The sequence below is a fragment of the Fusarium sambucinum genome, chromosome IV, assembly GCF_050947815.1.
Source record: "Fusarium sambucinum isolate potato_lamoka chromosome IV, whole genome shotgun sequence".
Taxonomy (NCBI): domain Eukaryota; kingdom Fungi; phylum Ascomycota; class Sordariomycetes; order Hypocreales; family Nectriaceae; genus Fusarium; species Fusarium sambucinum.
In genome coordinates this window covers 247,799-273,740 of record NC_139291.1, presented here as the reverse complement: position 1 = coordinate 273,740, position 25,942 = coordinate 247,799, and the positions used below count along the sequence as shown (strand labels likewise).

The 25,942-nt window shown below is 47.6% G+C and overlaps 9 protein-coding genes across 9 annotated transcripts; 5 read left to right on the top strand and 4 right to left on the bottom strand.

Annotated features, from left to right (window-relative positions):
- Position 1: 1 nt before the first annotated feature.
- On the bottom strand, positions 2 to 472 carry FSST1_000076 (uncharacterized protein; the record flags this gene model as incomplete). The annotated part of the gene is made up of 1 exon (XM_083234102.1): positions 2 to 472. The coding sequence occupies one exon, from the start codon at positions 470 to 472 to the stop codon at positions 2 to 4; it is 471 nt and encodes a 156-aa protein (XP_083090258.1).
- Positions 473 to 575: 103 nt separating this feature from the next.
- FSST1_000075 (uncharacterized protein) lies at positions 576 to 1,287 on the bottom strand (the record flags this gene model as incomplete). The annotated part of the gene is made up of 3 exons (XM_083233991.1): positions 576 to 900; positions 997 to 1,179; positions 1,226 to 1,287. 3 exons carry the CDS (start codon positions 1,285 to 1,287, stop codon positions 576 to 578), a joined length of 570 nt encoding a protein of 189 aa, XP_083090257.1.
- A 2,334-nt stretch (positions 1,288 to 3,621) lies between these two features.
- Positions 3,622 to 6,995, top strand: FSST1_000074 (uncharacterized protein; the record flags this gene model as incomplete). Its single annotated transcript, XM_083233880.1, has 4 exons — positions 3,622 to 3,870; positions 3,944 to 4,826; positions 4,872 to 6,313; positions 6,360 to 6,995. The coding sequence occupies 4 exons, from the start codon at positions 3,622 to 3,624 to the stop codon at positions 6,993 to 6,995; spliced, it is 3,210 nt and encodes a 1,069-aa protein (XP_083090256.1).
- Positions 6,996 to 8,077: 1,082 nt separating this feature from the next.
- Positions 8,078 to 8,877, top strand: FSST1_000073 (PP1-complex regulatory subunit GLC8; the record flags this gene model as incomplete). The annotated part of the gene is made up of 2 exons (XM_083233770.1): positions 8,078 to 8,144; positions 8,192 to 8,877. The coding sequence occupies 2 exons, from the start codon at positions 8,078 to 8,080 to the stop codon at positions 8,875 to 8,877; spliced, it is 753 nt and encodes a 250-aa protein (XP_083090255.1).
- A 319-nt stretch (positions 8,878 to 9,196) lies between these two features.
- Positions 9,197 to 9,607, bottom strand: FSST1_000072 (uncharacterized protein; the record flags this gene model as incomplete). The annotated part of the gene is made up of 2 exons (XM_083233661.1): positions 9,197 to 9,390; positions 9,436 to 9,607. 2 exons carry the CDS (start codon positions 9,605 to 9,607, stop codon positions 9,197 to 9,199), a joined length of 366 nt encoding a protein of 121 aa, XP_083090254.1.
- Positions 9,608 to 9,829: 222 nt separating this feature from the next.
- FSST1_000071 (mitochondrial 54S ribosomal protein bL27m) lies at positions 9,830 to 10,685 on the top strand (the record flags this gene model as incomplete). The annotated part of the gene is made up of 2 exons (XM_083233550.1): positions 9,830 to 10,037; positions 10,084 to 10,685. 2 exons carry the CDS (start codon positions 9,830 to 9,832, stop codon positions 10,683 to 10,685), a joined length of 810 nt encoding a protein of 269 aa, XP_083090253.1.
- A 646-nt stretch (positions 10,686 to 11,331) lies between these two features.
- Positions 11,332 to 13,856, top strand: FSST1_000070 (uncharacterized protein; the record flags this gene model as incomplete). The annotated part of the gene is made up of 4 exons (XM_083233440.1): positions 11,332 to 11,572; positions 11,619 to 12,083; positions 12,240 to 13,370; positions 13,546 to 13,856. The coding sequence occupies 4 exons, from the start codon at positions 11,332 to 11,334 to the stop codon at positions 13,854 to 13,856; spliced, it is 2,148 nt and encodes a 715-aa protein (XP_083090252.1).
- Positions 13,857 to 14,613: 757 nt separating this feature from the next.
- Positions 14,614 to 18,735, top strand: FSST1_000069 (uncharacterized protein; the record flags this gene model as incomplete). The annotated part of the gene is made up of 6 exons (XM_083233328.1): positions 14,614 to 15,361; positions 15,405 to 16,669; positions 16,713 to 16,866; positions 16,911 to 17,444; positions 17,488 to 17,729; positions 17,773 to 18,735. The coding sequence occupies 6 exons, from the start codon at positions 14,614 to 14,616 to the stop codon at positions 18,733 to 18,735; spliced, it is 3,906 nt and encodes a 1,301-aa protein (XP_083090251.1).
- Positions 18,736 to 23,590: 4,855 nt separating this feature from the next.
- FSST1_000068 (uncharacterized protein) lies at positions 23,591 to 24,568 on the bottom strand (the record flags this gene model as incomplete). The annotated part of the gene is made up of 1 exon (XM_083233219.1): positions 23,591 to 24,568. The coding sequence occupies one exon, from the start codon at positions 24,566 to 24,568 to the stop codon at positions 23,591 to 23,593; it is 978 nt and encodes a 325-aa protein (XP_083090250.1).
- Between the last annotated feature and the right edge of the window lie 1,374 nt (positions 24,569 to 25,942).

Here is a 25,942-nt window from a genome sequence, read left to right as displayed (position 1 = left end):
GTCATGCATGGTCTGGGTAGGATGTGATGCTGTAAGGCGAATAAGTAGGGCTATCGTTGTCATTATTTCCGGGAAAGTATGGTAGCGCAACGGAACAAGTGAAGCCCCCTGCATCACCTGGTAATTCGCATTGGCTTCTCCGTGGAGCTCTTCTGGAAAACAAGACGATCGTTGGTTGAATTCCTCGATCTAAGCCCTTGACAGTTGGTAATGAAGTCATCTCGACATTAGTGGGCGGGACATCGATCGCCGATCCGTCATCTCGTCCGCAGTACGTACCCTGGTACCCCGGTTTCTGCTCCGCTGTGACGCCTTTCACCAATCCAGAGCACAAACCTGCAGGAGGGTCGTTGAGAAAGCTCCGGACAGAGTCAAGTTCGACCAATTGAATACCTCGGACACCACCGGGCGAAGGGTCCTGGAAATAAAATGGCTGAGACTTTAATGTTTGGCATCGAGATGAATTAAACATTCATAGTGTGGCTGCAGCAATCATGCATCTTCTCATGTAATGACATCCAACCGCTCTGTATTCGGTCATGGACTGTGATTAGTGATCCAACTAAAGCGGGTATTTACCAGAACGGTGATACATTCAAAGCTTGCTGATGTCGAGGAATTCCTTTATAGTATGGTACCCTGCACACGGGACAGTCATATCGATCGATCAAAAACCATGACGAGAGACATTTCGAGTGAAACGAATGCCCGCATGCATTTATCGTCAGAACGTCGTCGTTTGTATCGGTCACCTCTTCGGTCTGTCCGACTGTCTCTTGGCTTTTCGCTTGACATGTTGCCTTGTGAGACGTCACCGTTGAAACATGTTCAAGCACCGGGCATGGGTCTTGAGTAACAGTATACGTTGGCTCCGGAACTAAAGGACCGATGCATATAGGACTGTAGTAAAGTCATTACCTGTCGATCCCGAAGAGCGTCCCGGCCGAGAAGTGAGAGTGGAGGCCGGGATTCATCTCAAGAGTGGATTTCGCTTACCATTCACCGAACTCGGTCGGCGGAGTCGAAGCTTCAATGTCGGTGGCCGGAGCATTTGGTAGGGGCAAAATTGTGGAAGTGGTCACGGTACTGAGCTTGCGACGTGCAGTATCCATCTGATGGGGTTGAGGATCGTGAACCTTTTCTGTTGTATTCCGTCTTGCATTCATTCTGACACAAGCCCTGGTTCAGGTTTAGCAAATGTCCTTCAGGGATTGAGTATACATACATAGGACCCATGACTATGATGAAAAGAAAGAGGACGAGAAGTATGATGCCAACCGGCTCCATGATAACGATCGGTACGCGGATGGCGTTATCACGTCGAAATGCGGGGGTTGTGGCAGCGTAAAAAGAATTCAGCTCTGTCGGTACACAAGGCTGACAAAAATCATATGATGCGACAAGATATTCTCACAGATATAAGCTGGAGCGATCCGACAGTGTCGCAATGTTGGACAAAATGAAACGGTAAGCTGAGCTTTGGCAGACGTTGTGTTGTTTGTTTGAGTAAGGTTTCTTGGTGGCAGTTTTTTGGTGACATGACGGGCTGTACCCATCTTGGTTAAATCAGACACCAAGGCTGCGAATGACCTCTTGTTCGGGACCTGGGAGCAATCACCAAGCTTTGCTCAAGATGATGAGATGGGACGAGTCGACTTGGCATTCTTGGCTGTATGATGGTATTGGTTAACCAAGGAGGCTTCAGAGCCTAAATAATTTTGTTTCGGCCCTGTAGGCGCAAAGCGGCCCAATAATTGGGCCGTAGTTTCGGGCTGTGGTTTTGCTAGATAGGTAGTATATAGGGACAGTGGGAATCTCGTCAATCCATTCATCCGCGTCACTAATTAGATGACTTAGCATTTGGCTACCTTAAGAACAATAACCCTCCTGCTTTCACAGGAGGCCAGACTATATCTTAAGCCCGGGCAGAGTACGCAAACCGCGTTTCTACCGGAACCCACCACCATTTAGTCGTTGAACTGCACCCATATCTGACTCTTCAAGGCAGACTTAGAGCTTGGCTGCGGATTATCCATTGTTGCATCTTGCACGTTTTTACTATACCCTAGGTCATTACCCCGGCCACGACCCTCTTTCGAGGACCGCTTAGTAGTACAAGCTTTAGGAACTCCCCGCAAATTTGACGGTGTCGCAGTCTGAACTGTTGAAAGAACAACAGTTCATCCTACTAGCGGTCACCTTTTACGCCGCTTGACCCTCTTAAGAGACGTTGCTCTCTCAAAGTCAATGTATTGATTGACTCTGTGAGGAACGTTTGTCTTTATACCTTGAGTCATAGTTACTCCCGCCGTTTATGCGCTTGGATTGCGTCAACGCCCTTTCTGGTCATCACAATGCTATGTTTTAATTAGACAGAGGCTGAGAGGAATGTGGCGGGGCGGAGCGGGAGGGTGTGAACGGTTGAGATAACAGAGGTCCAATAGTGATAAATGCTACCCAGTGATAAGTTGATAACAAAAAGTTGGTGTCCAGCTTAAAAATCAACAGCCTACGAAGTCTGAGCATAACCTGACCTACAATTTCGTCTCTTTCACCGATTCTTCTAGTACCCTGATGACTATGCTATACTATTGACATGGCTGTGAAACGTTGGTTACTAAAACACCCACGGCAACTGTATAGTAGTAACACAGTATAAGAAGATGGCTATTGAATCATTCGTCAGAAGGACGGCATGTCGCAATCAGTAGTTGTAGAGTCATAGCATTGTTCCAACCATGTTCCATCTCGCCACTGTGAGGAGCTTTCATGACCATGACCCTCATAGTTTAATTAATGTGTCCATGTGTCTGAAATAACTCTGAAATATGGATGCGAAAAATAAACATTAATAATATCAACAGTCAACTACTGCAAATTGTTATTGTATAGATATGATGGCGGGATGGCGGAATGTACAGGCTTCCGCTGGGGCGCTAGACAGGGATGAAATCTTGGCAATAAATATTAGCTCTCATTGGTCGAATCGTAACTTTTGAAGTTGCCCTGTGCGTTATGAACGTTGCTAGTCACTGGGGTTAGTACAAGGGCTATTGGTGAACTGTAAGAGGCTCTTACTCCAGAGTTCGATCCGATGCAGGGTCTTTAACGATTGAGTGTTTGATAATCTCTTAAATACAGTATCTCTAACAATTTGAGTAAGACGCCAAAGGCCTGATGGAAACAAACAAAACACCAAGAAGAAGGTTGGGTTGCTAAAAATATGGTATAATTATGTCAATTGTCCAAACAACCACCAGCTTGACCTTCTGTATCTGCTTCACCCATCTCAAAACCTACCTAGTCTAGTTCATTTGCCGGCTTTACTGTCTTGGCATTCCCTCATCAAAGCGACAATCTCCACATAAAAAAAATGTTGTCGTCCAAATAGAATGTTTCCTCCAAAAACTTGGCTCCTGTTTGGTTGCACCTCCTGTCGTGATTATTTCTTGGCGCATCCACCTCTAACACCGATCCGCCTGCCTTCCTACTACAAAGTGCAAAACCATGTTCTATCTGGCTGTCGATCAAGCACTCCCACCAACTTATAAGAGCCATGTGTGCCTCCCGCTCTCTCTCTAACTTTTCCTTCCATCTTCACCTCTCTGAACTCTCGCCAAAATGGGTCAGACACCTGCCGAAGAGGCGCCTCATGTCTCAGGCCAGTCCAACACTCCCATGTCAGCACCTGCTCATGCTCTCACCCATGAGCAGGTTGCTAAGGAGTTGAATGCCAATCTTGAAGATGGTCTAACGGACCAAGAAGCCAAGAGCCGCCTCGAAACTGCCGGACGCAATGAATTCGGCGAGCAAGAGGGCGTCCAACCTATCAAGATCTTCATCGGCCAGATTGCCAATGCTCTCACTCTAGTAAGTCATATCACCCGTCCGCTTCTCTGAAGCCTTGGGTAAACGGTAGAGTCGCTCATTCGTCGATTAATAGGTCCTCATCCTCGCCATGGCTGCCTCATTTGGTATTCAGTCATGGATCGAGGGTGGTGTCGTTGCTGCTGTCATTATTCTCAACATCGTCGTCGGTTTCCTACAGGAGTTCCAGGCCGCCAAGACCATGGACTCCCTTCGTTCTCTCAGCTCCCCAACAGCTTCAGCTGTTCGAAACGGCAACAACAAGGTCATTCCCACGGTCGAGATCGTCCCTGGTGACATGGTCGAGCTCAAGACTGGTGACACTATCCCTGCCGATCTCCGCCTTGTCGAGGCCGTCAACTTCGAAACCAACGAAGCTCTGCTTACCGGAGAGTCACTTCCCGTCCGCAAGGAGATCAGCAAGGTCTTTGACAACGACACTGGCCCTGGTGACCGCCTCAACGTTGCCTACAGCTCCTCCACTGTGACAAAGGGCCGAGCTCGCGGTATTGTCTTCGCCACTGGTACCTACACAGAAATTGGCCAGATTGCTGTTGCTCTTCGTGGCAAGTCCTCCAAGCGCCGACAGCCTAAGAGAAACGCCGAAGGAAAGGCCAATGCTGGTCGACACATTGAAGCGTGGACCTTGACTGGTTCTGATGCCGTCGGCCGCTTTCTTGGTGTCAACGTCGGAACTCCTCTGCAGCGTAAGCTTTCCAAGCTTGCTCTTGTTCTTCTCGGAACAGCTATTGTGTGTGCTATTATCGTTATGGCTGCCAACGATTTCAAGTCTCAAAAGGAGGTTATTATCTATGCCGTGGCCACTGGCCTTTCTATGATTCCCGCCTCCCTGATCGTTGTCCTTACCATCACAATGGCTGCCGGTACTAAGCGAATGGTCCAACGAAACGTTATCGTCCGTAACCTCAAGAGTCTGGAAGCTCTTGGTGCCGTTACTAGTGAGTTATATCCCTTGCCTCGATAACAATAGCTAACCTCTGCAGACATTTGCTCCGACAAGACTGGTACTCTTACCCAAGGTACTATGATTGTCAAGAAGGCCTGGATTCCTGGCCGAGGTACATACTCTGTCGGCCAGACCAGCGAACCATTCAACCCCACTGTTGGCACCATCAGCCTTGCTGAGGATCAGCCCAAGAACATCAACTTCCGCGACGAGAAAGCCGAGGGTGTTTCTATCGACGCCTCTGCCCAGACTTCCCAGGATCCTGGTTTGATGGAGTACCTCAACGTTGCATCCCTTGCCAACCTTGCCACAGTCCACGAGATTGATGGTGAGTGGCATGCTCGTGGTGACCCCACTGAGATCGCTATGCAGGTTTTTGCTTCTCGTTTCAACTGGAACCGTATGCGCCTGTCTGGCGGTGCGAACCCTCGCTGGCACGAAGTCGCCGAGTTTCCCTTCGACTCAGACGTCAAGAAGATGTCGGTTATCTTTATGGACAGCGAGGCTCAGAAGCAATGGGTTTTCACAAAGGGTGCCGTCGAGCGTGTCTTGACCTCTTGCCCAACCTACGCTGCCGGTAACGAGATTCTTGAGCTCACCGATGCTATCAAAGAGGATGTGATCGCAAACATGGAATCTCTTGCCCGTCTAGGTCTCCGTGTTCTTGCACTTGCCAGCCGAACGGATATCCCCCACGTCGAGGACAACGAAGCTGAACTTGACCGAGGACTCTTCGAGAATGACCTTGTATTCCGTGGACTTATCGGCCTGTACGACCCTCCCCGTCCCGAGTCTGCTCCTTCGGTTCGAAAGTGCCATGAGGCCGGCGTCAATGTTCACATGCTTACTGGCGATCACCCCGAGACTGCGCGCGCTATCGCTTTGGAAGTCGGTATTCTCCCCAGCCGTATGAACGAGATTCCAAAGGATGTCGCCAAGGTTATGGTTATGACTGCTTCTGAATTTGACAAGCTGTCCGATGAGGAGATTGATGCCCTCCCTCTCCTACCTCTCGTTGTTGCTCGTTGTGCCCCTCAAACCAAGGTCCGTATGATTGAAGCGCTCCACCGTCGCAAGGCTTTCGTCGCCATGACTGGTGATGGTGTCAATGACTCGCCCAGTTTGAAGCGTTCAGATGTCGGTATTGCCATGGGCCAGGCCGGATCTGATGTTGCCAAGGAAGCTTCTGACATTGTCTTGACCGACGATAACTTTGCTTCTATCCTTAACGCTGTCGAGGAAGGTCGAAGAATGTTTGATAATATCCAAAAGTTCATTCTGCACGTTTTGGCCGAGAACATTGCCCAAGCCTGTACCCTTCTCATCGGTCTTGCCTTCAAGGATAAAAACAACCTGTCTGTGTTCCCTCTGGCCCCTGTTGAGATTCTCTGGATCATCATGATCACCTCCGGTATGCCTGACATGGGTCTCGGCTTTGAGATTGCTGCGCCAGATATTATGCAGCGTCCTCCTCAAAACGTAAGTACATCGTCATGCTTGATTGAAACCTACTAATATGCAATAGCTAAAACAAGGTGTCTTTACTCCCGAGTTGATGGTTGACATGGTTGTCTATGGTCTTTGGATGTCTGCTCTCTGTCTCAGCTCTTTCGTCCTTGTTCTTTACGGCTTTGGTAATGGCTCGGACGACATTGGCGAAGATTGCAACAGCAAATATAGCGATCAGTGCGAGGTTATTTTCCGTGCTCGCTCCACTACCTTTGCTTGTTTGACATGGTTTGCCCTGTTCCTTGCTTGGGAAATGGTCAATATGCGACGATCTTTCTTCCGAATGCAACCAAAGAGCAAGAAGTATTTCACCCAGTGGATGCACGACGTTTGGAGGAACCCCTTCCTTTTCTGGGCTATTGTTGCCGGTTTCGTTACCATGTTTCCCATTATCTACATTCCTGGACTCAACACTGTCGTCTTTAAGCATGCTCCTATCTCATGGGAATGGGGTATTGTGTTTATTGAGGCTATTTTGTTCTTTATGGGCATTGAAGCTTGGAAATGGGCCAAGCGTATTTACTACCGCCGCCAAGCTCGCAAGTCAACAGGTGGTGTTAGCGACCTGGAGACGCGTATTTTTGGACAGTACTACAACATGGCTGGAGACAGCCGTGATGAGGAGAGCAGCGGCGAGAAGTCGTCGAAGTAAAGGTTTAGTAATTGAATGCTCACAAAACAGGTGTCGTGTCAAATATAGCAATAGTTAAACATTTAGTCCATATTAGGTATACCAATTTATATTTAGTCAAACGAAACTTTGCAATTCTCGTGATACATCTGGTGACTCTTGCGTCCTGCCAAGGCTTTCTGTTAGCGTCCAACAACATGTGACAGAGCAATCAATGTACACGACACGCAGGGCATATGTGACTTTGGTCATATCTAACATGCAAGACAGCCTGTTCTTTCTAGAGATAAGCGGCGTCTATTCTTCGTGTTTATAGGTAGGAAGACCTCGTTTATCGACAACGCATCACGGAAAATATCAACGTGTTGTTCTGGGAATCGCTAATATACGTTTTACTAGTTCTTTGAGTTTTCTGCATAAACTATATCGGGAATAGCGGACAGGAGATGAAAACTGGCAAAATGTGGTTGGATCAGTCTAGAATCTGCATTATCTGCAAAAGAGTTTTGTATGCATATGTCTGGTGATAAAAAGGTAACGTTGGCATGAGTGATATATGTAGGTTCTGGTTCTAGACGGGCTGTTTGTTATCTTGGCCTGAGCACGTCAGATAACTGCCCCTAATGACTTTAGTGACCTGTGTGACCTTGCCTTCTACAATGACGTAGGTTGAGGCCATCTACTGGATGGGATGATGACTATGAATTCGTCTCATCTCACATCTCTAGTGTTACCGCCATAATACCAAAAAGGTTAGAGAATACAACGGTTCAAGTTTGTACTCGTTCCCTTTTTAGTGATAAATCTATTGTCATCGCAGCCCAGTCAGTCAGGTCCTAATTCTTTAGTACGTACCCAGCCCCTCCAAATCCTGGGGTCTCAGACCACTGCGTCATTGGATCTTATAGGCCCCCTCCCCCCGCCTCTTTATGATCTGCTCACGAGGGTTCTGCAAGTTTCCATCTGATCTTGATTCTCATCACAAGCGCAATCATTACAGTCTCAAAACATCTGTTTATTCAAGACACGAACAATACCTCGAGCTTGAGCTCTGACTTGCCGTTAAACCCTTTCAACTCAAGCTCTGTTTAGCAATATCCAAAATGGCTTCCGCTGTTGAATCTCCCCCGGCGCACTCGCCTCCAACTCGTCCTCCTCAGCGACCTCGAGGTATGTGTACTCGACTCTGACTTAATTCCGCATCTAACAAAACCTAGGTATCCTCAAGAACTCGTACAGGAATTCTCCTCCTGCTTCGCCTGAACAAGAGCACGCAGCCAACGAAAAGGAGCTCACTATCGCCAACACGCACATCAACGCCGGCCATCGACGTTCGTCCTCTGGCGCTCGCCCTACAGGATCCAGAAGACAATCCGGCGTCAACAGCTCTGACGGCCTCGAACAGTCTCAACGCCTCAAGTGGGACGAGGCTAATCTATATCTCACGGAGCAAGAGCGCTCCTCTACTATGAAGATTACCGAACCAAAGACTCCCTATGCCAAACACTACGACCCGGCCGAAGACCCATCCGACGACGAGGGTCCTCTGGCGGACGCTGGTTCTCGCCTTCAGGATTCACGTCCAAGCCGTGAAGATGACATTCCGGGCCTTTCGCTGGGCGAACCGGAGGAGGAGATCCCGGAAGCGGGCGCGCCGTCACCCCGCGGCGAAAAGAGCGTCCACGTCGATGACGAAAGCAGCATCGGCCACGACGCCGAGGAAGACTTGGCAGGCATGTCTCCCGAGGAGCGTGAAAAGCACCGAAAGTTTGAACAGCTCCGCAAGAGGCATTACGAAATGAAGAATGTGGCCCAGCTCCTGGGCCACCCCGAAGAAGAGGACGACGACGACAACGTGCCGCCCATGCCACAGGTACCGCAAGTACCCAACGGCTCTGCGTAGAAGGATATTGCGACGCAAGAAACACGACAAGGATTGTGAACTGGCTAGGAAGACATCATCAGGCTGGAGTTTTGAGGATATCATTACCGGGCGTTGGCAGAGGTTGAGGGATGCACATTACTCGCTCGCTTTGAGGATTCTGATTGAGAATCGGAGACAGAGACAGAAGGGCACATTATGGAATCGGTTTCGCATTCACGGTAGATAAGCATTACATTTCCTAGAATTTCATAATTTCTGGACCATGATCGTGTCGGTGTCGTTGTTTTCGTGCTTCATAGTTGATCTTTTGATGTCTCACAGTTGGCTGTTTCGTGCTTCACAGTAGACCCTTTCGTGCAAGCTCAATCTTTCGCGCCGTTTCACCAGGACGGAATCCACCACGAGATACACAGATACGTTGTCCTTCAGCAAGTTCGACCTTTTCTTGTTGGGCTTCCCAGGCGCAGGGACAGTGGTGAGGGAAGTGAACGCAAGCGAGGGTATCAGGGCAGAGGTATTTATCGCAAACAGCTAAAAACATTAGTAGTGTCTCTGACCGAATAAAGACAAACGTACAGTTCTCGTAGTTTTGCTTGTAGTGGTTCGCATCGCTGGGGTTATTCTGTGGTTGATGTTGGTGACGTTCGTGGCCGTGTCCGCCTTGTTGATTAAACATCTGGTCGAAAAAGCCACCAAACTGGGCATTGACCAGAGTCAAAAGAGAAAGAAAGGCGATGAAATAGCGCATTTTTATATAGTTGAAACGAATTGCACTTTAATCTGTAAATGTTGAAGCTCATGTTTGGTTGTCATTCATTATGCGATATGCTGTCCACATTGAATGGATTCTTATCGATAAGATCGATGACTAAGCGCAAAAACTCCATCTCCAGAATTGCTCGCGGGACAGGCATTACTACATTGCAGCTCCAGCGAAAACCTCAGCCCATATCTACCAGATTCGCCGGCCATGAGGTTCCTCACGATACAGCGGCCGATATTGGCTGCTGTGGCTGGTCTTGTCCGGCCGGCCTTTACGCCTGTTGCTCCTCTGGGTGTGCAATTGGCCAATTCCCTCGTCCAAGGTCAAAGATTTGCCTCGGTCAAGTCACAGGGAGCGTACAAGAAGAAGCCCAAGAGGGGTATTCCCAAAAAGTTGGGTGCCAAGCGAACAGGAGGTATGTTTTGGAAGTCTTGGTGATGGGGGCTTGACTGACGATGTAGATCAATTCGTCATTCCTGGCAACATCCTGTACAAGCAGCGAGGCACGCATTGGTGGCCCGGCGAGAACTGCATCATGGGTCGAGATCACACAATTCACTCCATGGCAACCGGTTACGTCAAGTACTACCGCGATCCCGCACGACACCCCGACCGCAAGTACATCGGAGTAGTTTTCGACAAGAACGACACACTACCATACCCCCAGCACGCGGAGCGCAAGCGAAAGCTCGGAATGACCGTCTTCACCATCAAAGAAGCCGCCGCCAAGCCCGAAACCTCACCATCAGGAATTCCTTTCCAGGTCACCCGTGTCGAAGCCGGCGAGCCAGACAGATTACTCAAGCTGCGCAAGGATTACAGTTATCGTGAGGATAACTGGGCGATTGGAAAGCTTGCCAAGACTACTGGACTCAAGACGAAGCGATTCAGGACGCGAAAGCAATGGTTCAGGCATAGGCGGTGGAGACGTGAGAGGGAGTTGGAGGGACAAAGGAAGGCTGAGGCGAAGAGGGCTGAGAGTGGTGGTGAGATAAAGGCTATCAAGATGGTTAGCAAGAAGCAGGCCAAGAAGGCTGCTAAGAAGGCTGGAAAGAAGAAATAGGCCGGCATGAAGAAATAAGCTGGTATCAAAGTAAAGGGGGCAAGCATGTAGGATTTGTATAGCAATTGTACATTATGAACTATGCATTGATTGGAAATGTTGAATAAAGTTAACGCCGTTGGACGTTTATGTACTTGTCCTTCAGAATTAACGTCTTTGAATTGCAGAATAATCGGTTGGAGTTGGGCTGTAAGGAGCTGGAGTTCTATAAGTGGTGGCAGTTTTGTTGGCATTTCGTAACTTGCATTTACAGCGTGTTGCAGTGCCTAGTACCAGCTTTAGGCCTTTAGGCTACGCAAGACAACAAAATTAGTAGGTCGATTTGCGCAGCTTAGTCCACACTCTTAGGTTGTTTGTTTTTGTCCCCTCAGAATTCGGAAATGTTTACTTTTGCCCTGCAAGTAGCCGCGCTCCAGCTTCATGCGCGTCGCGCTTTAACCAATTAATCAATTCACCTTCACCTTCCTTCACTGCAAACACACCTAACAAGCATTTACTTTCTTTGTTCCTTGCACTTCTATTGCATATTCCCTTACCATCTGCACTACCTTTCGTATGTGGACAGTAGAAGCAACCTGGATGGTCGTGCTTCCTTATACTCATCCTCACTAATACCCTTTCATCTCATTGTCACTACCAGCCCCCGATGCTTGACGAATCCGGTCTTCCTATTTTTAGCCCCGAAGAGGATGAACATCTCAAGCGTGTTGAGCAAAATGCAAGACGGTTCGCTCTCGATAGACTCAGAGATCCCAGTCCAGAGCCTGCGCGTGTCGTTAGCGACATCGGTCATGGGGCTCACCAGACTTCGGCAGCTAGGCTCTCGTCGTTGTTGTCTAGTAACCCAAAGATCAAAGCCGCTCAGTCTGAATGGGAGAAGAATCAATGTGGGTTGGACTCGCAGCTCACGTATATGTATCTAACGTTACTCAGCACAATCACAATCACGACCTTCTTCTACAGTGCCTTCTACAGGACCGTCTGGAATGCCTTCACTGAAGCCCCCTCGGCCTGGGTATCGTAAGAGAGAATCACCAGCGTCAGAAGGACCCGCTGGTCCAGCTGCGAAAAGGCCCTTTGATATTGAACAAGCTCGCCAAACGGCACTTCGCTTTACGGAAGATGAAGTAGCACAGAAAATGGCTGCATTGAGCAACACGTCAAGCACACAAATGGTTCCTCAAACTCAGACTTATCCTCGGTCAACGTATTTGACTGGGAGTGAACTACAAAAACTGTACGCTAACCAAGGATCGCCAACACCTGTCCAGACGCCAGCATATGCAACGCTGACACAGGCAACGCCAACACAAACGGCACAAGATTCACCAGCTATTGGTGATGTGGTTGTTGCAATCATTGTTGCCGAGGGTACTCGCCCGTACACCTCGTATAACCGTACGTACCTATACTTTCCTCATTACAAGTCTTCGGTATTAGAAAAATGGTGGTAGAAGCATAAGGGACAAGTAGTTTGTCAGTTTATGCTACTTGGACCAGACGTTTTAGGCTATTTATTCTTATATCCTAAGATTTTAACTAATATCCCAACAGATCCTGAACAGGGAGTAATCTCTGCCCGCGGTGCACTCATTCCGCCAAAGTACAAATTACACGATGATCCTGAACGTCCTTTTGTCTGCCCTGTACGAGATTGTCGTCGTTTGTTTAAAGGACTGCCAGGTCTTGGTGGACACTTTGGGGGTGGTCACTCTGCGACTACGTTCAACGACAACGGTGACGGCACGTTATCAAAGGCCGGCACATATGCAAAAAGATCAATCAAAGGCACCTCTAACTCAACGCCTGCCATCGTTATCTCTCGTAACCCCCTGGCCCCTGGCGCGCCACCGCCGGTCGAACCTGGACTGCCAGTAACTACCATTTTGCATCAGGGCCGAACTTCTCGCGGAGAGCAATTGAACAAGAAAACGACTCGGGCGCAGGAAACTCCAGTCTTCCCCCCTGTCCCCCCTTTACGCTCCTCGAGCAGTTCGGATAATGATGTCAGACCCTACCTTCACAAGCATCTCAGTCATGATCAAACTAAGCATTATCGAGAGGACATCCTTTTCATGCTTGTGTTACCTCGAACACGAGATCTTCCTGAGGTATGGAAGCAAGAACACGCCGGAAAGACTTTGGATATCAACCATTATGCTTGCGCGTTGGCTTATCTCACTGGAAGGGCAGTAACTGGCATTGAGAAGTGCACGGCTAGTGGAGGACGGCGAACTGCCCGACTATCAACACCTTGCATCGCCCTACCGGTTGGGATGCCCCAATCAGCAAAGCAAGCATTCTCTTCTCTGGAGACCTGTGTGGGCTGTCGGTATTGGTGTATTCTACAACGACGCTCGAACGCATGCGATTGGTGCCCACCTGATCAACGTCGGCATAGAGGCTCTGGCGGTTCAGCAGGATCATCTTCGTCCGAAGATGTCGCTCTTGCAATGGATACCCTTGCGATGGACGTTGACGCGGAAGAACAGCCCGAGGCACCAACCGTTGGGACCGTGACAGAGTCTATTCGCGAAACAAAGCGGCCCGAGAGAAGTCCTTCGACGCCAACCTCTGTAGATACAATGAGGGAACAGTCTGCAGCTGGAAACCAGAGCCTATCACTTCAGATGGAAGACTGGGAGGTCGCTCCAGGTAGGATGAAGGACAATTCTTCCTCAGACAGTAAGTTTACACATTCCCCTTCCAAGGTAACAGAAACGTTGGCCTCCTAAGTCCTAGGGTATAAGATATATAGTCTAAGGAGCATAAGCTACTAATTTCGTCTCTTATGCTTCCAGCGGCCAACTTTTCTATTACCATTAGGTCTATTGACACAAATGCTAACAATTTATCTTAGGTATTGCCTTTTCCAACTCATACCTCACCAGCGGCCAACCCATTACGGTTTCCCAGGACGTTAGCTTCAACGTCATTATCCTCAAGCCCGGCAATTCGAGTCATTGGAAGGTTGAAGACGACAAATTGCGCACTTGCTCCGTCGCAGCAGGCAAGCTGTCTGTCACCATTGGCGAACAAGAACAAACCTTTAACTTGGGGCCCAACGGCATGTTTGTTGTTCGACCTGGACAAGCATGCAGAGTCACAAATCGACTTTACGTGGATGCCGTGGTACACTGCACTACTCTTAGTGACTTTGCGTTGCAGTAGACATGATTGATGGCGTATTCAGCAGAAACGGCGGGCTAGGCATAGACTTATTGGTATTCATCGGAGTTTTGGGGCGTTTAGCGCATCTACAGGCATAGAAGATGGTTGCTTCTATAGCATTCCGGGATCGCTCGGCAGGCGGCAACAGGGATTAGACAAAGACTAGACGAAAGTATTAGAGCTCTTTTAGCTTTATTTCCACTACAGCTGATCTAATATTTCATTCAATTACTAAATCAGTAACAATCTTTGTGATGCACCTGCTCGGCAGGAATGGGTTTTAGAGGTTGGCCTCGGGGTATTAGAAACATTAATTGCTGGCATCATAAGAGACGAAATTAGTAGATCACTTTATGCTTTGTAGATCATATTTCTTAGATTATTTATTCTTGTACCTAAGACTTAGGGGGCCAATACTACGGTAGGGTTCAACATCAGTCATCGGGATTGTTCATGTGGCACAATCATCTGATTAGCCTTGTCTCAGAAACTACCCCACGGTTAGAAAGCAACATAGTCAGCCTACAGCTATACGTTTAGCGCATCAGCAATACATACGGCAATCGGAAAATGCTATTTTCGAATATGGAGCTTTTGTCACGAGCAAGCGCTGATCCAAGGCAGAAATGGGTGCTCGTGTGGCTATACACGGAATGTGACTGTTCGGTCTGACGGACCAGTATATGAACTTGACTACTGCAAAACAAAACAAATAACATCTAATGTAGATGAAATATTTCGAATAACTTGTGTTCTCATGTCTCAAGCCTCTCGTCCAGTTTTGTCCAGGCAAAGACGTCGGGAAAATTATAGAGCGTCTTATACTGAAGAGAGTATGGCTGAGGTTGGAGGCCTCGACTCACCTAGGTCGGAACTTGGTAACGACAAGGATTCCATCAACGTCAATCCAGGAAGTCCACCAGGTCAACTACCGCCATTAAATGATTACACTATCAAGAAAAATCAAATCGAGGAGAATATTGTCAAGGAAACACCTACCGATGACGAATCAACGGAGGAGGAATCCAATAAGGGAAGCTTCACTATTGACCCGGAAGGTGAACTTACTCACGATCAAACAACCGTCGATATCGTCACCGTCCCATGTCCTGGGGCGAATTCTCTTCGAACATGGAGTCGCGATGGACGAATGAGTCGTTTCTTTGGTGCACTCTCCATGAGAGATGCCGAAGGTCAAACAGCGCCAGATCAAGATCGACCTGCACCTTCATGGGTCAGACAAGGTATTCGACGTGAAGCTGATAGAGCACGGATTCTTCTCTACGAACATCCATCAACTACCGAGGGTATGAGATTGAGCAACCTAGCAGATGCGCTGCTGGAGGAACTAGAAGAATTGAGGAAGCGAGAGAAACAGGCTAGGCCGCTTGTCTTTGTGGGACACAGCATTGGTGGAATTATTGCCAAGATGGTTCTAACAAAAGCGAGTCGTGATACTCGATATGAGGACATATACAGACAATGCTACGGTATTGCCTTTTTTGGTACGTTGTTTCCTTGAGAATTTACTCCATACTAACAGCACAGGCACTCCTCATCAAGGATCCAGTTACTTTGCCATGCCAAATTTAGCAACCGGAATCCAGAGTATACTTCAACTCTCAGCCCCCTTACCATGCTCAATCACCGATGATCTGCGTGTGGGAAATTCCCTTCTTCTCCAACTAGACGATGACTTTAAATCCATAGCACACGATTTTCGTATATGGACATTGTACGAAACTATCGACTCTCGGCTCTCAGGATCTACTGGAGATGTTTACTTTACTGCACCACTGGCGTCGATAAAATCCGCCATCCTTGGTATGCGACAGGAGACGATTCTTCCGCTTCAAAGTGACCATGCGAATATAGCCTCGTTCGGGAGGCATAATGTTCACACGATGCGATTGTTTCTTAAACAGTTAACTGCACTTATCGATCGCGCAGATGAGTATGCCTGTGATGATAGGAACTGGTCGTTGGATCTTGAACAAAAGGTCAATGTCGAAATCCATGGATTTTTCGAGGATTCTCCAGGACCACTGGACTCGGCGACTATCAGAGCTTGGTCTACAAGGCTGCCTTTACGGGAGTTTTTGAGAAAAGGACCTCAGGAGTGTTTAGCTGACAGATTGAACGAAGTCGAGACGGTTGATGAAGGGCGATTTTTGAGAGCAAGAGGAAAGACAGCTAGGTTACCAACACAGAGGGGTGACGTGGATGAAACGGGCAACAACGCTCTCGGCATCTCGCAGAATGGATCATTCATTGCATCACCTCCTGCTTCACCTGTTATCCAACCCATCGACGCCAAAAACACAAGATCAGAATCAGCACCTCAAGTGATCTCGAGATCCCCCATTACACCACGATCGCCAGTAGCAATCTCACCACCAACACACTACTCAACACCAATGCGACGCCCATCACCTCTCATACGCGCCAACTTTGATCAAGATCTCGCAGTGGACCGTTTATCACCGCCTGCCAGTGGTCGTATTGGCCGAACCCTTAGCAGATCTACAAGTCTGGGTACACAGGCTTCTCAATACGAGTATCGAGATTTCCCCCCATTTTCGCAGCGCAGCAGAAGCACCATCGAAGGCTTCAGCGATGAGGACGATATTGACGCTTCTCCCAAACTACCAGAAGCTATAGTTGCAATCCGAAAGATCGTTGAAAACGGAGAAAGAAGAGCGAGTGAGACTGTCATTGTTGATGAGGTGCCTGTTGCGTTTTCGAAACCTCTGGTAGAAGCTAGGAAGTTTATATGGGTGCATTTACCGTACAACAATCCAACTTGGGTGACGGTAAGTAATGTCAATTGGTAAGATGCTTTACTAACTTGAGCAGAAAATATTCGAGACGTTACAAATATCGGATCATCGCAATTATACGCCCCTATTCAACAATGACTTTTGGGCAACGAGACATTCTCGTGGACGACACTCTCAGCATTATGCATACTTTGCTAAGCCAGGATGCTACTTTTCAGCTCCTCGACACAGTACGTTCTCTTATTGCTTATGGTTTTAGATTCTAACAGTGTAGTGTCTCCTCGAGGTCGATCTTCCAAACAGTCTTCATTATCTAGAGTTGACGGCGGGACTTATACGTGTCTCTTTCTACCATATCTCCACTTCGACTCTTATAAACGACTCATTCGTCGACGCGAACTGATTCTTCAACGTCTAAATCATGGAAGGTCCCGCCCTGTGCCCGAATCTGTTGCTAAATCGGACTCTCTTGAAGCACAGGTTATTTGGGAGTTTCTAGGCCATGATCCGCCTCTTAACTGCCGAAGAACACTGGATCAATACGGATACCCTTCTTTAAGGGATACGAGATCACGAGATGATGACCAGATGCTTTACAAACTGACAAAAGAACGAAGCTTTGCTCCTGGATTAGGTCCCGGATTTCATGGACAAATGTCGAATAGTAGCGATGGAAGCAGTGGAAGTGGAAGTCAGAGATCCAAGACAAGCAGTCACGATAGAGACAATGAGGACAATCTAGAGGATTCAATACTCAATGGTAATGTTCTTATGGTTGATCAGCTGTGGTTATGGGCCATTGATTCTCGTAAGTCTATCATCTCTGCCAGAAGCTTAAACTAACTCTATAGACACTTTGCTATCCTTCTTTCCCAAGCGCGAGGGCGATGCTATCGAAGGACCTCTATATCAACAAGCAGACCTTCGCGACAGTATATTCAACGAAGTCAACGTCGATCTTACTCGCCAATGCGAAAACGCTCTGGATCTAGCAGCGTTAGCTGTACTTCACGCAGTAACTGTGCTACTCGACAGAGCATCACATCCCGATCTCGAAGTTTTTCGAATCTTTGAAGAAGCCATTAGCGTTCTTGTAGGTAGTCCACTTTGTTGTACGGCCATTACTAACTAAGTAGACCGAAAAACTCACCTTCTCCCTCAAAAGCTTCCGTGCTGAAGGATTCCGCGACAAAGCTTCTGCATACGAGCCAGTCGAGAATAAAGCCCGATCCATCAGAGCACGGCACAAAGCCGAAGGTCGTCGCTCAGAAGAGGATAACCGCGATAATACATCCGCACTCCTTGAACTTCGAGATATTGAGGACGAACTATTGATTCTCGTACATCTTTTCGAACGACAGTCTAAAGTCGTCAGCTCCATGCTTTCGACCTACGCCCGTCCCGAACTTCGTGATCGCACAGCAAATGGAAGGGTTTTTCTAAGTGAAGCCCTCAAGAAGCTCGCTGAATATGCACAACAGGGTCAAGAGATGATTGAGAGAGTGAGAAATACAAGAGATGACTACGACAAGCTACTTCAGATGGTTCAGAGACAAGCTCAGGTTGATGAGGTACGGCTGAGTAGACTTCACGCCGACCTCGCCAGTTCACAAAGTCGAAGTGTCATGATCTTTACCACATTCACAGTCATCTTCCTACCACTTAGCTTTTTCACCGGTCTGTTCGGTATGAATACGCATGAGTGGGGTGGTGAGAACAATCTCAGCCTCAAGGCCATAGGCGCGATAGCTCTTCCCTCTAGTTTTGTTCTTGTCGTCCTTTCCCTCGTGGCGGCCTGGAGCACAAGAGTCAGACGGTTCTTCAAATGGCTTACTCGTCTCTATCGCATCGCCACGTCGTGGTTTTGGAGGACATTGTGTATGCCTGTTGTTTCGGGTGTGGCGGGTATGGTACCTCAACGTGATGAACGGCAGAGAGATGAGAGGGATTTGAGAGGGAAGAAGGGGATTTTGAGGGAGGAGATGAGTGATTTTTGGGAGAGGCATCGGTTGGAGAGGGATAGGGGGTATACGGTTCCTGAGAAGAATAAGAAGACTACTATTGGGGGTAAGGGGAGTTGGAGATCTAAGATGAAGTAGAACTGAGGGGTGTTTGTTGTGTATTTTGTATACCCATGTTAAGAATACAGGTGTAATAAGGGACCGGTTGGTGTTTGTTATCACAGGAACGTTGTTCACGTGTTTCTTGAGTGCCTTGTTAGAAACGACTGGTGTTCAGTATACAGAGTCTTTCCTGTATTCAACTACCCCTTATATTTCCTTTTTACAATTTTAACTTCCTGAGTAGAACTAGGGTACCCTTATATATGAGTTCAACTCTGTATACCTTTAACGAGGAGTGGTCGAGCGGAATCCGCTCCTAAAACCTACAAACTCTCATAAAAGCTCTAAACCTAAAAAAACCTACATTCACCCGTTCGACTGCTCCTTGTTTTTTGTAATTTTAGGTGTCTTTTTTGGATAAACGTAGAGCCAGGGTACCCTTATATATGAGTTCAACTCCGTATACCTTTGATGAGGAGTGGTCGAACGGAATCCGCTCCTAAAACCTATAACCTCTCATAAAAGCTCTAAACCTAAAAAACCTACATTCACCCGTTCGACTGCTCCTTGTTTTTTGTAATTTCAGGTTCCCTTTTTTGGATAAACGCTGGACGAAGCATGTTCTATCTTCTACTCAGGTATGTCACAGTCAAAGTAGGCACGCCCTGTACATTTGTCACCGTATCAGAAAGATTGACCGCTGGAAGCATAAGAGATTCAATTAGGATATCACTCTATGTTCCTTAGGCTATTGTCCTTAGGTTACTTGGTTTTATACCCCAAGACTTAAGAGGCCAGTATTTCTCCTACCCAGTAACCCTGATCTCCGCCCGACATACGGCATCTGGTGTTGATGGCCTCGTTGCCACTCCAAACAGTCAATTCCGTAACCTTTCTTCCGTTATTTCCACAATCTGATCCAAAACATACATGACTGGGGATTCAATACGCTGGATTGCCGTTTCTCTGTGAAATTTGTTGGCCGCCTTTACAGTAAAGGCTTTCTTCCATACAAGAGACAGAGAGTCCACTCGACCATCCTTCAGAACAACATCAGTGGTTAAACAGCTTCTTTGTTTTGTTTAAGCTACTGCTGTTGCTCTGAAGGATGTTCAACTGGACTCCCTGTCTCATCTTGTACGACAGAAAGTCGCTACGGAAAGGGTGCCTAGTCTTTTCTTAATGGTCAACTCGATTTGGTCTGGCCGAAAGGACTTGGTCGGAGCTCTTCTTTCGACAGGCATTTATGTTGTGCGAGACCTGTTAAGATTGTTAGCAGGGCATAGACTGGAATTAACTTACTACTTGGTGTCGTAGATCGATTGGACGACAACTAGTCTTTCTCGAGTGGAGAGTAGAGGCTTTTAGAAGTGTAGTCCACCTCCCCTCCCTCTTAAAAGGACATCTCTGCCTTTGACAACTTCCTTAACACTCTTGTTAGCTTCCCATTTGGGCTCTTTAGCCTGTTTGTTCCTGAGCCAGGGACTTAGAATTGAGGAGGCTAAAGAGGCCAAGCAGCAAGCGAACAAGAGGGTCAGAAAAGCTGTCAAAGACGGGGACGTCCTCTTTAGAGAAAAAAGTGCAGAATGTTCCTAGTGCAGAGGCCATCTGTCTTTCTGAGAGAAAGCCCCTACAATAAAAAAACGTCGGGGCATTTCTTGATGGTTGAAAGAGGAAGAAGTTGCTTCTGCCTGTGCAGCTTCTTGTATAAGTCAGTGACAGTATAGAGTTTGGGTAGATGACCTATTGTCATGTTTGTCTGATGGAATCATTTAAAGTATGACTGCAGATTTATGAGTTGAGTTTGTATTGGGAAACCTAGACTTGTTGTGAGAACCTCTGATTTGAAGATTTGTTGGAAATTTGACTTGCGTGGACAGATTAACCTTTCTTAAGAACTCAAGTGAAACTGAAAAGGCCTGGTTGCAGGATTGTTTTCATGATCACTTAGGCTTTCGCCCAGGCCTTCCCAATTTCCTCTGGGTTTTTAATAAATATTAATATATCTGCGTAGACTAAACGTTTAATAAATCTTCGAATTAAAGACTCTCTCAAGACTAGATTATCTAGCCAGGGTGTGACTCATACGGCATGAACTCTATGATAGAGGTGACTTATAAAAGAAGCTACTGCCGCGCTGTAGACAGCAGCAACTTCTTCCTCTTGCACTGGTCGCAGGATGACGGATCAGATCAACAAAAGTCAAGTTTCTGTTGGTCATTCTCTTGGTCCAGCTTTTCGCGCAGTGTATCTTGCAGCCAGGATTTCGCAGAGGAATGGCTCATTCATACAGCATTCCCCGAGGCTGGCTCCCGAAACTCGATGTCTGTCTACAAGACAGCAATTTGACGGTTCAAAAAGTCTAACGAAGATCCAGAGAACATATCTTTGATTTGGTACAGACTGGACATTTGGGATTAGACCCAAGAAAGATGACGATGTTCATTCCATACTTCAGCGAGCTATTTGGAAAGGATACACCATAACGCACACGACGCTCCTCGCATCAGGCCCAAACCAGATCGTTACCTTCATCTCTGGCATATGAAGGCTTGTTTCAAATGATCTTCTTTGCTGTATGCGAAACCATCGCTGAGCCGTGGTGGAAGACAATGGTACCATGACCTTGAGCGAGTGACTCGAGTTGATGACAACGCAGTGTTTATTCTGGGTTACGTTAACGCATCCTCCCAAATCTCGACATCACATGTGGTTGCGGTTGTGGTTTCCATAAGAATGTCAGTAAGGGTGAACAATAGAATTATGGCAACTCAAGAAGCATGTGCTGGTAGAAGCACTGGCGATGACGAAATACTACAAGCCTAGCTGGAGAGAAGGAGCGGGCTATAGTAAAACACAACATGTCACAACAACGATATGGATATTCGATATCCATCGTCCGCCATCGACGAAATGCCCGCCATCAAGAGACCAACGTCAGCTCGATCCGCCGCCGCCGCCGCCGCCAGCAGCCCAGCCAGATCCGCCCGCCCGTGCCGAGTCAACGACACTAAGCGACTTGGTGATAGAAAACGATGAAACAAAAGAGAGACGAGATGCAACAGCGGTGCATCGATAGCCCGGAACTCTGCAACGAAATCTTAAACAGAGAACATCAACTAAAGACAACGAAAGTCGGCTTCTGCATACTATCAAACAAAAAAACCAACAAAGCAGATGACAACCTGGGCTACATTCAGCTCAGCTACCAGGGAGCCAACCATTTCGCGCTCCAACATGGGGTGATGGCTTGGTCAAGAGGACTCAAGCGCACTGGTGAGCAAAACATTTCTCATCTCTGCGGGAATTCTCGGTGCCTAGTTAGTGATCATGTTTGTCTTGAGAGTCCGGAACAGAATCAGACTCCCTTTCGAAGGGCCCTGCTCGCTCTTTCTCATCCTTGAAAGAAATGCGTACAAACTTATTCTGTGGTTCAGTGATTGTGAGTTGACTCTTTTCAACTTCCCACACAAACTGAATTTTGCGACAAATAAAAACATGGCAGAAATGGACGTCAAGGACCGTCCGAACTGAATACCCGGTCCATCTGAGTCCAAGCAGAAGCGACTGGTACATCAATCTACCTATCACTCCAAATTACCTGGTGCTGAGCACATGCATGTACTGAAATCATGTCTGGATTGTACCCAGACTCGAAGGAGGCGCGAAAGCGCCCTGATAAACGAAACAGTTACTTTCAAGTGAGCTTCAACGGTGCAAACAACTTTGCGCTACAACATGAGGCCCTTGCTTGGTCCCAGGGTCTCTACCCATATGGCGGCCCACCGAAACCGAAAAATACGCCAAACATGCCGAGGAGACGTGGGAGTGGCTCTGGGGAGTCAACTACATTGATCACCAGAGGTAGTTAGTCTAGGATGGTTGACACGTTGGAAAGAACTGTACCGACATCAACAAGGCCACTTTCTCTTATGACGCTACTATTCTAATTCAAGGCGCAACAGATCTCCCACGCATGAGAGCCAGCAGGTTCGAACCGGAGACACGTATTGTTAGAAAGTGCCACTGAAAACAACCGAAGAAAGGGTTATGGACTCATGTCACCTTATCAATGCAGCTCATTTTGTGCTAAAAGGGCTTGGGGATGCCAGTGTGGAATTCCCGATATCAGACCCGGGACGGTGGTGGGGCCGGAGACGGGGCTGGAGACGGGGGCGGCGGACAATGACGGACACAGACAAAGACGAACATAGCGAACAGGGTATTTCAGGTGATTATCGAAGTTAGAAGGCCTGGGCGAAATACAATACATAATGCGGCTAGTTGCTAATAGCTAGTTCGAATCTATTATGCTTGCTTGAGTCTAGTGCGGGAGGTCTATAAAGTGCAGCGGTGTTTGACTAAATTAAAATTAGTTGACGAGAGATGACAGGCATTATTTGGCCACACAAAATTGAAATGTCACAATATACGCATTTCCCTATGATTCCCATTACTCTTTACATTGTAGAATAGCTTAAGTTCTGGAGACGCAATGTAGGTATGATTTGGAGACTACTAAACATAATGACTGAGCCACCGATCAGGATGATACTGGTTATATGTATTTGGAAGTGGGAATGCTACCGTCATGGTCATTCAAGTAAAGGTTCGTCTGTATGCTTGCTTCCTAAGAAATGAAATCCGGGTTGGTATCGACGTAGAAGCCAAATTTTGAACAAGATTTCCAGATCGAAACTGGTTTCAACTTTCAGTGCATCAGGAAGCTAGGTTCGTAGGTCCTTATGTTGCTGAGGCTATCACAAAACGAAGTGCCGAAAAGGGCAGAATCTCATTCCTAGCACCATGGGTTCAATGATGACCCTTGATACTAGGTCGCTCGACTACCCCTTTTTATCGTGTTCTCAAAAAAGCAGAGACTCAAGGGAACTTAAGCATCCTGCGCTTTCTTCCTTCTCATTCGAGTACTTTTGTCAAAAGCATTCGTCGACAACAGATGATACCAAAATAGTACAAACCAGACAAACCACATTATCCCAACCCCTAACAAGGCAGCAGAAATGGCCAATAATGCCCCTCCGTAGCTCAAGTTCATGAACGACTGGCTACCATTCAGTTGTTCCGTAGCTAGCCCGACCTGCATTGCTGAGAGAATCACACTAATATATACGAACGCAGCTAATAGCCAAGAAAAGTTCCGCTCGAAAAAGGCCTGGTACCACGTGCTTGTTGAGATATGCCCATAAACCAAGTTCTCGTGCGACCACATATATGGCAGAAAACGTGTCATCGAGTTGAGTCGTGATAGCCGTAGTTCGCCGTACTGGTAGCGTCTGTCCACTTGCGCAAGGCTGTCTATATCGACATTGCGTAGGAAATCCTCCATAAAGGTACTCCATACGGACCATTTTATATCATCAGGGATCAAATTCGCCGTTTGGGCCATGTCAAAGTCGCTCCTATGCCCAATAAGCCAGCAGTAGCTAAGCAGCAGCCCAGTTGCACTCCGATGTAGTGCAGGGTCTGAACATAAGTATTGGGTCCAGAATGCGTGGCAGAGGAGGAAGTCGGGCAGCGGCTTGATCAGTAGCTTGGTTTGGTGCCAGACGAGATGTTCGTCGGGCTGTTCTGTGAGGTAAATATCACGATTCATTATCCTCTGGCGCTGGAGCGGCCTCGCTGGCACAGGAAGCCCGGCCAGCCAGAGATAGTCATGGAGCTTGTCTAGCTTTGTGGTACGTAGCTCAGTAGCCAGAAAAAGTTCCATTTTCTGTGTAGGTATTATTATAGGGGTCATGCGATCGCCTCGAATCGCGGCGGGGAGGACGAGCTGCGTCGGGTCGACAATGCTCGACGCCGCTGAAAATGGCGGGGTGAGAGCCGGGACCTTGGCAGCTGAGTTGTTCATCTAGGATGGTCAGTTTCGTTTCGGAAGTGGAAGTCTTGATTCCTCACATGAGGGGAATAGCTTACGGTGTTCATTTAACTTAGCACTAAGGCTCTTCTATAAGATACACGTTAATCTATGTACTTGATTGAGAAGTGGGTGTGCCTCGAAGCCTAATCGCTTAATTCACACAGCCTCGTTCAATGTACGAGTACTTCACCCCGACCGAGATACAGGATGGCTTGCAGGATGCCTCAGGTCTGAACTTACAGTCTGATATGCATCACTTGTCTAGGTATGTAACATCAAGCTTCGGACTCACCAAAGCCGGGTCCAGGTACGCTCTTAATACAGGGTAGTGTGGATACATCATCACCCAGATGAGCTAGGCCAGTAGGCACGGCCCGTACCTAACGATCGGTAATAGTGGGTTTCATCGTTTGTTTAATGGGTCGTCCTGAAAGTATGATATTGTTTGGGCGTGCAGCTTATTCACGAAAGGTAGGGCTCATGAAGCAACCTCGCTCTTACACAATACAAAACAGGGCTTCATCATAGTGTCAATGATGGTTTTTTTAGAAACTGCCACGGGCATCGTCTAGCGCCAGGCTACAAGGCTCATTACAAGACTTGGCGTAACACGAGGACGTCAGGCTTCTGGGGCAGCATCTATTCGTTGACAATGAATAACAAAAAGAGACATGATAGGAAGAGACCTTCTCGAGGCAGACAACAAGAAGAACCTAGACTGACCACCCCTGCTCACCGAGTATTACGCTCTGCCCTTCCCCGCCCCCACCCGAAGGGCTCAAGTGCTTCGCGCTATAAGCCTTGTCACTTCATGAGTCCTAGGTACCTTTTGTGACCAAGCTGTACGCCTAAACAACATCACACTTCTAGGACGCCCTCATCAAATGAGCCTTACCGGAGTCCAAGAGACACTTGAACTAGAATGGCTCATCGATAGCGTTACTAGCTTCCAGTGTTCAGAACTGCCATGAAAACAACGAGACATCCCCTCCGGAGAAGAGAGTTATAGTGATCTGGAACTCTTTGAGACTTTCAATCTTCAAGAGAGTAACACAGTCCACTAAGAAAAGCAGTGCTATACGTAACTAAGCACTAGCTGCACATTTGTTCCCCTGAAGCGCTGTAACCCGCGTCGATCGGGAGCTTCTTGTTGTTGGTCCATTTGCTATATGCTATATCTAATAGTCGCTTGGCGATGTCTCACAGGACAGAGAAGACTTGGAAAGCTAAAAGCAGGGGTCAGGAATTACCTATTAATGAGGAGGTGGCGCTCCTGTGACTAGTAGGTAAGCATGAAAGTGCAAAAAGGTCCTCAGCATCTTTTCTTTCTCCTCATTCTTTCTTCTTATGGTCCTACAATCATCT